At 41.0% G+C, this 15,009-nt stretch overlaps 2 protein-coding genes across 8 annotated transcripts in view; one reads left to right on the plus strand and one right to left on the minus strand.

Moving 5' to 3' along the window:
* FAM83H (family with sequence similarity 83 member H) overlaps positions 1 to 6,455 on the plus strand; it is a 32,687-nt gene extending 26,232 nt beyond the window's left edge. For all 3 annotated transcript variants that reach the window (XM_075024252.1, XM_075024253.1, XM_075024251.1), the window contains exon 5: positions 1 to 6,455. In XM_075024252.1, coding sequence (XP_074880353.1) covers positions 1 to 2,647 — 2,647 coding nt within the window. In that variant the 3' untranslated portion in view covers positions 2,648 to 6,455.
* MAPK15 (mitogen-activated protein kinase 15) overlaps positions 6,404 to 15,009 on the minus strand; it is a 26,087-nt gene continuing 17,481 nt past the window's right edge. For 4 of the 5 annotated variants that reach the window (XM_075024255.1, XM_075024257.1, XM_075024258.1 and 1 more), the window contains 3 exons: positions 11,755 to 12,055; positions 11,143 to 11,294; positions 6,404 to 8,101 (listed from right to left, as the gene is read on the minus strand). In XM_075024255.1, coding sequence (XP_074880356.1) covers positions 7,838 to 8,101; positions 11,143 to 11,294; positions 11,755 to 12,055 — 717 coding nt within the window. In that variant the 3' untranslated portion in view covers positions 6,404 to 7,837. The remainder of the gene's footprint in view (positions 8,102 to 11,142; positions 11,295 to 11,754; positions 12,056 to 15,009) is intronic. The other variant, XM_075024256.1, reaches the window with a different exon arrangement.

Here is a 15,009-nt window from a genome sequence, read left to right on the forward strand (position 1 = left end):
TTTTATGTGGTCTTTTGAGAAGATTCACAGAAGCATTGCACACATCTTTCAGGGCGAGCTGGTGGCCAGCTTTGATGAAGAATTCCGAATTTTGTTTGCACAGTCAGAACCTCTTGTTCCTCCAGCCAACGTCTTGGCAAAGGCAGAGAACACATTTGCCATGACTCCGTTTGGCAGTAACATGCCTTTCTTTCCCAAAAAAGCACCCCTGATGTTCCAGAGGGATGACAATCTTTTTCCCTCCTTTATGGACAGAATTGATCCCGACAGGTACTTCCTGTCAAATTTCAGGCGGGATGACATGTTGCGCCATACTGTTGAGGGGTCAGCCATGCGAATGTATAAAAAGGTAGAAATGGAGAATGCTCAGATGGATCCTGTCAGGGGTTTTCTCCGTTCCAAGCAGTTGGAGTTGGATGCTTTTAAGAGACACAGTTTTGCAGAAGGAACATTTGAAAATTTTGCTTCTTCTAAACAGTATGCCAGGCAGATGTTCATGAACAATATGGATGAATTTAAAATCCAGTCTAGTCATTTTCAGAAGGATCAGTTCTACCAGTATCAGTTTGAACATCCCCATCTTTCTGGCAGACCTCAGGGACTCTTTGAGAGAATCCGAGGTGGTAGGCCAGGATTCAATGAACTGGAAGACTATGGAGAGGGACCCAGATACCCTGAACTTGAATCCAGTTTTCCACAGGAGGGTTTCCCCTTAAGGCTGGATTATGTACCTTCAAATTCTTCCAGGGAAGTGAGACATGGCTCTGATCAGCTGAATCCTGCAGGCAATGGCCCAATGGGAATGATGTTAAGAAGGCAGAATATAGGACAGAAATTTATTTGCCAGACATCTCCTACACAGAAGCAAAGTCTGGAACAACGCCTGTTCCTACAAGACAAAGATGAGGACCAAGATGAAGACAAGAACACACAGGAAAATAGAACAGGTTTACGTAACTGGAGGATTTCTTCATACCTTAGTGCATACCAGTCTGAACCAGAAGAAGGTCTTCCAATGCCTATGGAATCAGAGGCATATAATGATGTTCTTGGGGATACCCTCACAAAGCACCCCACTGACCTCATCCCAGCATTCAAATCCCCTATGTCTTTTAATAGCAAGTCACTGGGAATTGAAAGTGCCAAAGAATTTGCAGATCCTGATAGAGTAGGTGAAGAAACCCCTATAATGAAACAAGATGCTTTTAGGTCCAGAATAAATCCTTTGATCCAGAGGAGCTCAAGACTCAGGTCCTCTCTGATTTTCAGTGCTGCCAAGCTAGATCAGCCTAACACCGCAATAGAAAAGGTTCAGATGATCCAAAAAGAACAGATGTCCAGTGAGTTGACAAAAGACAATGAAACTATAAAGACGGCTGCCTCATCTAAAGTGGCAGAACTTTTAGAGAAGTATAAAGCTGTGGGCAAAGACACAGAGCGAGCTGCAGTCACGCATACCAAAGCTGTTTCCAGTTATCTACAGGAAGAATCACAGAACACAGAGAAGAAATGTACCAAATCTGTACAATATAAGATTCTGGAGAGTAGGATACTAGACTCCAAAGACTCCTGCAGTACTTACAAAGTGCATGGAGAGGCTGATAGACCATTTGGAATGGCCTCATCAATGCCCCAGCTTGTTGACACACTGAGTAAAGATCCCCTGGCACACATTAGCACTAAGGTGGACAAATTATCATCTCGGTTTTACCCCATAGAGAATAAACCTGCTCTTCCAGAGAAGGAGAGTCTTATCTTTGTAGGAGACACTCAGAAATTGACTCTTCCAGAGAAGAAGGAAAGAGTGACATTCAAAGAAGACTCTCCAAAATTAGTCAATACAGAACTGAAGAAACCACAGATCAGGACAAGTACCACATCAGTTCTTGAAAACTTATCTAGAAGTCAAGGATCTGACAGCTCTCTCAATAAATCTGAGGAAGACTGTTCAAAACAAGAACAAAATCCAATGGAATTTTTAAGAAAAGGGTCACTACGGCTGAAGCAGCTTTTGAACCCAAAAGGTGAAAAGAAATTGGAGGAGGAATCCACTTCTGAGAGTGGAAAATCTGACAAGCAGGCTGTGGTTCTCAAACGGTCTTCCATAGGGGACTGTCAGGAAATGATGGAGGAAGAAAAAATGCCTAAATTTGCAACACCACTTCCCCCCAAAAGCAGCCAGCTAACACAGGGGAGATTTCCTTCATCCACAGCTAACATCCTGTACAGCAGCAACCTCCGTGATGATACCAAGGTGATTTTGGAACAAATCTCTGCAAACAGTCAGAAGAACAGAGCTGAACTGGCCAAGCAACTACCATCCACTAGTAATCCTGATCTTTCTAAGTCAACTACAAGCTTGGAAAGGAAAGGCGAGAAGGAGAAAAGCTGTAACATCCACAGGTCAGAGAGTTTTGGGAGCCAGAAACGAAATCTTCAGCGGCAACCATCAGAGGATAGAGATACCCTTCTGAAAAAAATGGAGAATATGCGGAAGGAGAAGCGAGTCTACAGTAGATTTGAGGTCTTCTGCAAAAAGGATGAACATACAAGTCCAAGTGAAGAGGAATATGACACAGATGCCAAAGACAAGAAGATGGGAAAATTCATGCCCAAAATCCTGGGGACCTTCAAAACCAAAAAATGATCATAGAAATACTATTTAATTCCATATAATCACTGACTGTCAAAGGGGAATGAGAAAGTAACTTGTTTATGATGCCTCTAAGCACCATAGGCAGTACTCTTCGTGGTTAGTGAGTGGAAATGTTCAGCATTAGACTCCTATGGCACAATTTGCCCATTAAAGTCATGTGGTATCAGGCAACCTTATCACAGTATGTTTCTAATAAAATTATTAAATTGCCAAGATGCTTAAAACAAAGAACTAAAGTAAGAGTCTTTTTATGTTATGCTCAGGAAATATTTTCAGCAGACAAAAAAATACCACTTTCAGAAGGGAAGAATGAAAAATAGAAAATTCAATACTTCGATGCGGTCCAGGAAAGAAAAATACACACAGACACGGCGCACATGCGCATTAACTGGAAAAACTGTTCAAAACCCAATTATTTCTCAGGTACAGTTATCTTTTCTTTGTATGTAATAATGAATCAAATATGGGAGGCACCTTTTTGGTTTACAGGAGAAAAAATATTGTAAACAACTTTTTGCCCTTATCTATGGTTATGGTCTTGTCCAGCAGTACATGCTCAGCTTTCGTATTTACCATTTTCTAAGCCTATTGGTTCTGTTTTGTTATTGGTTTGTTTCCTTATGTATAATGGAAGTATTGCTTTAGGGGGTGAGCTGAAAGAAGCAGCTGAAAGGCCATAAAAAAAGAAATTGACACGCTATTAATGGAGAAAGACCTGTTTTTAGGGCTCCTTTTTAGCTGAGTGGTGAGTTTAATTAAGTATCTAAAATGCTGTCTTGGCCAAGTAGTAACTTTCTTGACAATGTAACTCCAATTCATTAGGTGACTGTGGGGAGGAGGGGACGTTCATTTGCTAGCACATCTTTCCATGTGAAGACAAGGAAAGAAGGGACTCATAACAATGGAAGGAATAAGGCTGCTGGAATTTACAAGCTCAGAAGTGTTTCATCTCATGTAACTTTCTTGTAGTAGTTTGGTACCAAGCTTAACCATGCAGCTTTAAAACACTCCAGATTAGCCTGTAGGTTCATGCTGTTGTGTTAGTGTCTTGCAGGACTGAACGTAGAGACAGAGGCTGTCGAGAAAATGCTGTACATAATGTTTGGTTACTTAGCTGTTTGGGTTTTTTTTCCTCAGCTTGGACTGTCTCTGCTTGGCATCCAGCAGCATTGCCAAATTGGGATTTTTCCCCCGCCCCTGATCTTTGTGCCATAGTCTAAAGAGATGGCAGGGAAGAATGCTTTCACATGGAACTAGGCTTCTGAATTTCCCATTCCCATTAGCTTGGGTTTCATGATTACCCACTTGTGATGCTAACTGCAAGCTCAGCAAACCAGTTCAGGTACGTGGCTGACAGATGGAGGCAAGAGGCTGCATTGGTTCCTGAAGGTAACTTCAGCAGGGTCTTTAAAACTTCAGCTCTATTTTTAGGATGCCAGCTCCCATGGTAGCAGTCTTTATATAATTTAGCAGGCTTTATATAATTTACATATCTGTAACAATTAACGATTATTTTACTGTTTGTTGAAAATGTTGGGAAGTGAATGTGCAGAAAGATAGATTGTCTGATCTGAAAAAAAATTAAGCTGATTTCTATATTAATACAGATGGTGGTAAAAATCTGCAAGAATCAAGAGGAATTATCATTTTAACATGAGGAGGTAAACCTAGAAATAAAGCTAAGCGAGGAAAAAAAAAAAGGGAGGGAAGAAGGGCCAACATTGGAAAAAAAGCTGAAATGGATTTCTTACAGTTATTCCATGTTGTATAAATGTATACCATTTCACATACAACCCATAATTTGTTACATACGTACAAATTCATAAATTAATGCTATATGTATACTTATTTTGTCTGCTCTTAGTAATGAATCAGATCCAGTTATTGGTGGGTCCCCAAATGAACTGTAATGATAAATACAGTTGTTCTCTGCCAGATGATGCAGATAGAGATTATTTTACTCTAGAGAGGAAGATAGGCTATATAGATTGATGTGGTTTAACCCCAGCCACCAACTAAGCACCACACAGCCGCTTGCTCACTCTCCCCCCACCCAGTGGGATGGGGGAGAGAACTGGAAAAAAAAGTAGAACTCCTGGGTTGAGGTAAAGACAGTTTAATAGGACAGAAAGGAAGAAAAATAATGATAATGACGATGATAATAATAATAAAATAAAAGAATTGGAATATAGAAAACAAGTGATGCACAATACAATTGCTCACTACCTGCCAACCGATGCCCAGTTCCTGAGTGGCAGCTCCCCCCAGCCCCACTCCCCCTAGTTTATATACTAGGCATGACATCACATGGTATGGAATACCCCTTTGGCCAGTTTGGGTCTTCGGTCCCAGCTGTGTCCCCTCCCAACTTCTTGTGCCCCTCCAGCCTTCATGCTGGCTGGGCATGAGAAGCTGAAAAATCCTTGACTTTATGTATAAACTTAGTATAAATTGACTTAGTCTAAACACTACTTAGCAATAACTGAAAACATCAGTGTGTTATCAACAGTCTTCTCATACTGAATCCAAAACATAACACTGTACCAGCTACTAGAAAAAAAATTAACTCTATCCCAGCCGAAACCAGGACATAGATATATATATACTATTATATATATATATGCTAGCCCTATTTTGTGTAATTCTTACATCATTCCATACCTCCCCAGCCCTTCCCAAACCTACCTGCTCTGGCATCATTCTGTAACAGACAAGTTAGAAATTTAATATTTCTATAATCACAGATTACATTAACATTTATAATTTTGCTGTATTTGTTCAGATTTGTAGAATTTGATCTTGCTCAGCATGGTGCATTCAGTGTAAAAGTATGTTCCTGACCAGAACTAGAATGACTCTTTTAGTGATACATTGATTACCAGATGTTGTAGGTGTATACAAATATTGCAGAATAACTAATTCACTTGGTAATAGCAAAAGCCATTTTAAGAATAAAAAATTAGCTTTACAGCCCATCACCTCTCAGTCTGAGACTAAGCTCACAGAGGATCTTAGATGTCACGTTGTATCGTCAAATTGCTAGGTGCTAGGCGTTTAGTGGAAGTCACAACTCTGAATTAAGCAGCAGACTCCCTTTTCTGTGCATGAGAACTGGCCTCACAAGAGCCAACGTGCTGCACAGAGCACTGCCTGCACAACATGTTCACCCTGTCATTGCTGTCCCCTGTATCTACCTGTACCTGAGATAGACAGGAAATGCCTATTTTATGAATATACCAGAATAAACCAGGACTTCCCGTGAGCTGTATTCCCAGCTCCCTAGTATTATCAGACTTAAGTGACCACACTTGGTACCAGAAGTGAATGTACTATTTTTTTACTACCCTTTGGTGTTTAGGTACTAAAAGATAAAATGGATATTCTATCAATGGCAGTGGTACTCACGTGTCGGAATCTAGTGCCTGATTCCCCTCTGTAACTGTAGTCCCAATGTTCTGGAATAACAATCATTTATCTTAGGTGAAGTAAAATTTCAGGGACAGAGACTTCTTATAAGAACTTCAAGTTAAGGAGGAGAATGAACAAAAAATCAGCATTAAACAGGAATATAGTTTTAAAGTTTACTGTAGTCCCACTGTTGCCTGATAACAACTTCATGACATTTCAGCAACAGTATCTCTTGGAACACTGCTTTCTGAAAGCCAAAAAAATTTACCATATTATTCATTGAACAAGATACCCTTGTATTTTTCCCTTTCACACAGAGCAAACATTGAAGGACAAAGATTTTCTGTAGTGCCATATAAAGTATTTATTATTACAATATTTACAATATTACATGGTAGGTAAGCTATTAAATATTGTAGCACAACCCACCTATATTTAAAATGATCTTCTACTTGATTTTAATGAAAATAAGCCACCATTGATTATGTAATTTACCCCAGAAGAGTCATAGAAATTAGTGGAAAACAAAATGAAGTGCTTTACGATTATCTGTGAAGAGTTTAGTCTTCTTGGTCTTCAGAGAACAGTTAGTTATCCGTTCTGTTAAAAAAAAAATCTGCATTTAGGCTGTGCTAAAGTATCATAGAATCACGGAATAGATTGGAAGGGACATTCCAAGACCATCTCGTCCAACCCTCTTGCCTTGGGCATGGACATCTTCCACTAGACCAGGTTGCTCAAAGCCCCATCCAACCTGACCTTTGAATGCTTTCCAGTGAAGGGGCATCCACAACTTCTCTGGGCAACCTGATCCAGTGTATCACCACCCTCATTGTAAAAAATTTCGTCCTCATGTCCAATCTAAACCCACCCTCTTTCAGTGTAAAACCATTGCCCCTTGTTCTGTCACTACAGGCCCTAGTAAAAAGTCTCTCTCCATCTTTCTTATAGACCCCCTTTAAGTACTGAAAGGCTCCAATAAGGCCTACCCAGAGCCTTCTCTTCTCCAGGCTGAACAACCCCAACTCTCTCAGCCTTTCTTCCTAACAGAGGTGTTCCAGCCCTCAGACCATTTTCATGTCCCTCCTCTGGACCTGCCCTAACACGTCCATGTCTTTCTTGTACTGAGGACCCCAGAGCTGGATGCAGTACTCCAGGTGGGGTCTCACCAGAGCGGAGCAGAGGGGCAGAATCCCCTCCCTTGACCTGATGGCCGCACTTCTTTCGATGCAGCCCAGGATACTCTTGGCTTTCTGGGCTGCAAGCGCACATTGCCGGCTCATATCCAATTTTTCATCCATCAGTATCCCCAAGTCCTTCTCCACAGGGCTGTTCTCAATCCTTTCATTCCCCAGCCTGTATTGATACCGGGGTTTGCCCCAACCCAGGTGCAGGACCTTGCACTTGCCCTTGCTGAACTTCATGAGGTTTACACGGGCCCTGAATGTGTCTGAGTATATCTAAAGGCCCTGAATATTCTGAATATGTCTAAATACATTCAAGTATCACAATATTGCAGTTTTCTGTAATTTTTTGCAATAATTCAAATGAGGAATACGAACTGACAGCATTCATTGTTCTCACAGTATGGGAGCAAATAGTGCTGTGCCCTTGTCTGGTAAGACCAGAAGGCAAAGGGATTAGATTTTCTTTCCTGTTGGTTTGTCCAGAAGAAAGTAGTCCCTTGTTCCATACAATGAATAAAACATTTTCCTTTAGCTGGCGGAACTGTCAAATGCCTGTTATATTTTGCTCTCACTTGCTGTTACTGGCTCAGTTAGGGGACTCGTAAGATGAGCTGTACTTCACCTGGTTAGAACATTTCCATATTCCCTGCTCATGTTGTTGGGAGGATTTTGATATTGGAAGACTCTGCAGTGCAGATTTATATATGGTTCCATAGGCCTGGGAGTAACTGCCCATTGATGCTTTTGGATCACCAGCAGCTCCCACATTTGCAGTAATCTGGAACATCTTTTTACTGGACTTCAGAAGTGGATGAACATCTTTGCTGTGAAACTGAGTATTTCTTGGATTCTGTGTGAGAAAGTAAAGCCAAGATAGTTAGTAACTTGTAATCAGCTTTCTAAAATACAAATAAGGAACACAGATTTTGCTTCAGCTGAGGAGCAGGACAGATCATGAATGTTATATGAATAATAAAAAACCAGACTGTTTTGTAAGACCAAGAATAGGATGGTGAGAATGATGTGAGGGAGAAGGGTTTAAGAATGGGCGTATTGAGAACGAGGAGCAAAATACAACAAACTAATCCTGCACAGGAGCAAAAGTCCAAAGTCCTGTTTGGCTAATATCTCGTTTCCAACAGTAGTGAATGCTTTAAATATATGTACAAAAGACAAATCATCATCATCATCATTCCCCAGTATATCCTCCTGGCTTCTGCCAATCAAATAGCTTGGTGACTTTCTGAGTTGGAAGCTACATATGGATACTGTGTTTATCAGCCCCTGTGGGGAAAGTTATTAATACATTACAATACGTAATACATTACAATACATTTGAATCTGCAGTTCAAGAGGAGAGCTGTTTCACTGTGGCTTATGCTTTGTGAACCTCTATAGTTAACTGAAAGGCAAGAGTGTCCACTCACTATTGTGGCACTGGCTGCTGTCACCCCAGCTGTTACAGGAGTCTTTCCTGGTCAAATGGCTGAGAACAAGAGTTTCATGAGCTTGCTAGGATATTGAAAATGAACGCAGACTGAATGCAGAGCAAACTGGAATGTCAGAACTTTTCAGCTTCTGCTGAGGCTGAATGAGAAGGATGGAAAAGTCAGGATTCACGTAAGATCAGCCACAATGCTGATGACCTTCTACCACAATATCCTGTCTCTGACACTAGTCAGTATTAGCCTCTCAGGGAACAAATATAAAGCACAAGGCATGTGTAGGGTGATCTTCTCCCTATTATGCTCTTCCATTAACAGGAAGTTGTTCACAATAACCTAAAGATTCTTCAAAATGCATTGTTCATATGTACATCTGCACATGCAGCAACCTCCACAATCTCTTACTGTGGAATAAAGGCTTCCACACTTGTGGAATAAACGGTTCCTCTCACTCTCAAAACATTTTGAATGGGATTCCAAAGCAGAGGGGCTGAAAGATGAGTTGCAAGTGTGCACGTGGACATACTTGGAAGTTACTGGCAATCATGTCTCCTTTTAGCAGTTATTCATATGTATTTTTGTATCAGTCACAACAGTAAGAAGAGATCCAGTAGGAAAAAGTTTGACTCTTAACAGTGTCTGCAGCTTGTTTCTGGCTTGAAATGGTTCAGATCATCCAGAGCTGTGTTCAAAGAAATGCTTTGCCTTAAGGTAAATGTGATATTGCATGCTGACACGAAGCAGGTGATCCCACCCAACTCATCTTTGATAGTGGTGTCTGTCAGAAATCCCTTCATACAACTGTGCTCAGCACACATTTTGAATGGTTTGGAGCTCCAGCACATAGACACTCAAGTATTTTTTGTGGGGATGTGAGAAAGTCCCATGACAAACAAGTCAATCTTGAGTATCAAAAAAAGGTAATCTGTGGTCCCTCCTTCCATATTCTTCCTCTGCCATAAGTTTCCTCTGATCTAGCTCAGGAAAAAGAAAAAGCAGGGGCAAGGAGGTCATTTAAGAACCCAGCGAGCATAACAACTTTTACAAGGAAGCGTGGCCAAGAACAGGGAAGAGGGACAAGCAGAGAGGACAGGACTGAAGCCTTCACTGTTCAGCAACAGCAATCCATTAGATTGATTCCAGAGGTAATACAAATTCTCCAGCGAAGTTTGGAATATCCAACATTCTCAATCTGGTTAAAAAAGAATTTTCTACCTACACACTTTGGACAGGACAAGCCATCACTGAAGACAATGTAAAAGCAACTGATCTGTGATTCTCAAAGTCAAAGGGAGTTTTTGGTGCTGCTGACAACCTGAACAATGTGATAATCTGAAATGGTGTTCAAATCCTCACTTGTCTGAAGTGATAAAATTGAAAGTAGAATGGAGTCCAAAATTAGCCTGTCCTCTAGGAAAAGGGCAGTGGAAAAAAAGTCATGTATCTCAGCACATCTCAAAGACATTGCATTAAAAACTCAAGATGGGGAAAAAGAAGTAGAGGCAGAGAATCTGGAGATATTTCTACTTTTCTTTTTGATTACAGTTAGCTGACATATATGATCCATTACAATTAATCTTTGTGAAAAAAATACTGCTAATGAGGCAGAGACCTAAATTTACAAAAGGGCTGTGTTACTTCATGTTCCCTGAAACACCTAATTCCCGTACTTCAATTCAACAGCCATTCACAGAACTCCTGCCTAATCCTATCGGCAGCAAAATACTCTTGCTCCTCAAGTCACAGGTGATAGGGTTTTTTGAAAGACTGGGGTTAGACGTAAAACTCCAGGAGAAAGTTAGTGTTTATAAACCCAGACTAGCTGAAGATCAGCATTACATATGCTGGACATGTAAGGTTTAAGCCACATCTGTGCCCTTGGCATTTCCTGGTGATTACTATTAGATGGTCTTCCTCTCAACATTCTGCCTCATGCACAGAACTTAACTCAGGGTCACAAACTTCATTAGTGGACAAAACACCTGAAACGTAGGCATTGCAACACTGAAGACTGCAATATGCAAGTTCCTATATGAATCTACCCCATATTAGAGGCAAGTTATGTCTAGTTATTTCCCCTACTAGCAAAAACTCTTCAGTTAGCACACTCTTCAGCTCTCTAGTAATGGGAACATACTCTATACAAGCCCAACTGCCTTATCAAACTAGGTTACTGGTACCATTTGACTGACAATACATACAAGCAATGAAATTGCAGTGTATATCTTTGTCATAAGTAATTTTAACTAGTACAAATTTATTAATTTAGTCACTCACAGAGCAATATGTCTTGCCTCTCATTTAAGTATCTTTACAAAGTTGCAAATTAAGATATTTTGTGTCTATATCATTTTGGCCCATGAAAAGTTAAGGTGGTTTTTTTTTTTTAACTGCTACTCACATTATAAAGGCTGTTTTGGTTTTTTTTTTTTGAACTGCTACTCACATTATAAAGGCTCTGTACGCTTGTAGGAGGTAGCTGAGCATTTGCATTTGCCCATGTGATTTGTCTCCCCAGTCTCCTATTGTTGGAGATTCTGGCCTGTTGAGAAGGTGGTGCAGAACAGTTCTTGATCACAGCACCAGAATTTGCATTACCTGCAGAAGAAAAAACATGAGAGAAAGTAGGAAAATCATGAGGACAGAGAACACACTGACTGACGCAGGGATAGAACATAAAAACTGAGTCAGCCCCTGCCACCTCGCTTCATCTCACAAACAGAACAAAAATATTCAGAATAAAATTAGAATGTACTAGCAAACAAAACCAGTTCAAATGGGCATGGGAAAAGATAATAGCAGTAGAGAAGCAGAGAGAAAACAGAAAGGAACATAGAGACAAGACTGAGGCAGGAAAAAGCCAAAGAGAATGTCGTACACTCAAAACTCATTCAACAGTGTTTTGTTCTTACGTGATTTTCCTGCCACACTTTCACCCTCTCATTTTGCCATGTAAATTCCCCTTATTTCTTTTTCCCCACTCAATCTCTTTTCTTCTTTCTACCCATAATAATGCCTCATGGTGGATCACATTCCACTGTAGGAGGGTAGCACCTACTTTGAACAGCAGTATGTGTTATGGGATTGTATATCACGTTGATCTTTGATCTCTGACATAAAGTTCTTGCTAGATCTTCACTCTGGCTGGATGCTTCTGGCTGGACACTAGATGTAGTTCCAGCATGCACATCTGAAGTTTTTAGAAGAGGTGGTGTTGGTATTCTCTGGCCTTTCCTGGTAGATAAATTCACAGAACTGGAATTTGGAAGAAGTGGCCTGGATTCAGACGGACTTATTTGAATATTTTCTCTCCGCACTTGCTCCTTTCGATGGGTATTTAATTTCTTTTCAAGGATCATCTACAGAAAGGAGAAGTTGGTTAGACTCAACACAGCTACACAGCAGAGCAGAGGAACAAAACATAGAAACGAAGAGAAAGACTTACAAATAACTTCAATTTATTTCACAGGATAGGTAACAAGTATAATTTTAAAATTAATTTAGGGTTGGAAAGAAGATAGAAATAATATTCTCAGTGGAAAGAAAGAATAGGCTGGAGCATTAAGAAAAAGTATTGGGTAAATAGGCAATTTCAATATATCTTGAGGGAGAACACGACTAAATAAAATGGGCATTAGCCTTGGAAAAGACAGGATTTGCGTGCCCAAAAGGTTAACACTATGTTCTTTCTTACCATCCCCTTCTAGGACTTTGCAAAGCTGATTTTTTAATGGTCAAAGCAACATTCATTCCGGGTTGTTCATAATTATTTCTCACCTACCTCTACACACTATTATCTAGCAATAGAATTCTTGCCAAGGTTTTGGGTCTTGGTGCATACAATCTGCTCTCAACTTCCTGTAATCACAGTCATCGCAAATTTGACACCCTATCAGTAAGATTATTCAAAACTATTCACTTGTTTCTTAACCTTATATCTAGATTATCTGTGACCAATCTACTGACATTTAGAATATCTTTTCTATCTGTGCTCAGTATTCACTTTACTAATTCATCTGCTCATGACTCCTAACACTCTAACACAGTAGAGTTTATTAGTTTCCTTCTATTAAAGACCTTAAAAGAAATTTTAAGTAGGTTCAACTTTTTAAATTCAATTTTATTTTTTCTTTCTTCAATTTAAATTGCTGTTAATAGAAGTAATAATACTTTTCATCTCTCTCTGGGAAGGCGGACATGCTTATCAGTCTTTCCCAGTCTTGGATTTTCTGATCTCTAGGCTTCCTTTTCAGTCTTCTCTTCCCACTGTCATTCTTTCCAATGCCTCTTTTACTACATTTACATGCCAACTCCTGCTCTTTCCACCATCTTCCAGTTCCTTTGCCTCATAACATGGCATTTACATAATTTCTTTCACTGCAAAAAGGGGAACCAGCCCCCCGCCCCTCCAAACTAAGCCAAAACCAATTTCTCTTCTGAAGGCTTGATTTACTTCCACTTTTGCTGCTCCTCATATTTCATTGTTAGAGCACGCACTCTGGCTATCCTCCATCTACTGCCTCAAGAACACCAACCAGATCAGTTCAGTGTCTCTTATAATTAGTTCTGATTTGTATTTATCTTTGTTCTTCTTTCACTTCTTTAGACATTATTCAAATGTTTGTAGAATCATAGAATGGTTTGGGTTGGAAGGGACATTCCAAGACCATCTAGTCCATCCCCCTTGCCTTAGACATGGACATCTTCCACTAGACCAGGTTGCTCAAAGCCCCGTCCAACCTGACCTTTGAACGCTTTCCAGTGAAGGGGCATCCACAACTTCTCTGGGCAACCTGATCCAGTGTATCACCACCCTCATTGTAAAAAATTTCGTCCTCATGTCCAATCTAAACCCACCCTCTTTCAGTGTAAAACCATTGCCCCTTGTTCTGTCACTACAGGCCCTAGTAAAAAGTCTCTCTCCATCTTTCTTATAGACCCCCTTTAAGTACTGAAAGGCTCCAATAAGGCCTACCCAGAGCCTTCTCTTCTCCAGGCTGAACAACCCCAACTCTCTCAGCCTTTCTTCCTAACAGAGGTGTTCCAGCCCTCGGACCATTTTCGTGTCCCTCCTCTGGACCTGCCCTAACACGTCCATGTCTTTCTTGTACTGAGGACCCCAGAGCTGGATGCAGTACTCCAGGTGGGGTCTCACCAGAGCGGAGCAGAGGGGCAGAATCCCCTCCCTTGACCTGATGGCCGCACTTCTTTCGATGCAGCCCAGGATACGCTTGGCTTTCTGGGCTGCAAGCGCACATTGCCGGCTCATATCCAATTTTTCATCCATCAGTATCTCCAAGTCCTTCTCCACAGGGCTGTTCTCAATCCTTTCATTCCCCAGCCTGTATTGATACCGGGGTTTGCCCCAACCCAGGTGCAGGACCTTGCACTTGGCCTTGTTGAACCTCATGAGGTTCACATAGGCCCAGTTCTCAAGCTTGTCCAGGTCCCTCTGAATGGCATCCTGTCCCTCAGGTGTGTTAACTGCACCACTCTGCTTGGCATCATCTGCAAATTTGCTGAGGGTGCACTTGATCCCACTGTCTACAGGGAAAGTACAGCTTTTAATTTTTCTCTTGATCTTATTGCATATACCAAATGGCATCAAAAGTACTTTCTTTCCTTTTCCCTGTACAACTAAAGATTTTGCATCAGCTTTTTTTTATTTATTTGCTTGATTATAACACCATTTCCAGATTTTTCAAGTACTACTATTTCCCCACATTAATGCATTCAAAATATGTCTCCTAAAACATCACTGTCCTTTATTATTAGCACATCAGCTACACTGATCCTTCACTTAGTCTTCCTCCTCTGTTAATTAATTATTCTGAAATCTGATAGTTCTCTGTATGTGGTGCGGCATGGAATTGCATTTGACAATGGTCCAGCAAAAAAACTCAGTGTGTTAGGTTATGTGATAACAGTTTGTCTGCACACCCACAACAGAGCTCAGAAAGACAATGGCAGGATGGGAAGCCCAAACAATAGTCTGCGGAGCTACACCCTGACCCATTCACAGAAGCCATCAGCCCATCAAAGGGCCATCTGCACAGGCTGAGGAGCACAGGGATGCACCATGGCAGATGGGAACCCAAATCAAGGGGTTCTCAACACCTTGTCTGGGCCCCTGCCAGGGCTGTCCCAGCAAAGCTATCAGCCCCATTGTCCAGGCATGAAACTCATTACAATGAGTCATCCAGATTTCTCTGGATCACCTTCTGGACTAAGGGTGGCAGGGTATGGGGGGGAGTGGAGGTTGCTGCCTAGGGGTTGCACACATTATGGGATGCAGGGGAAAGCCATTTGGGAT

Source organism: Buteo buteo, chromosome 3, assembly GCF_964188355.1.
Source record: "Buteo buteo chromosome 3, bButBut1.hap1.1, whole genome shotgun sequence".
Lineage (NCBI taxonomy): Eukaryota > Metazoa > Chordata > Aves > Accipitriformes > Accipitridae > Buteo > Buteo buteo.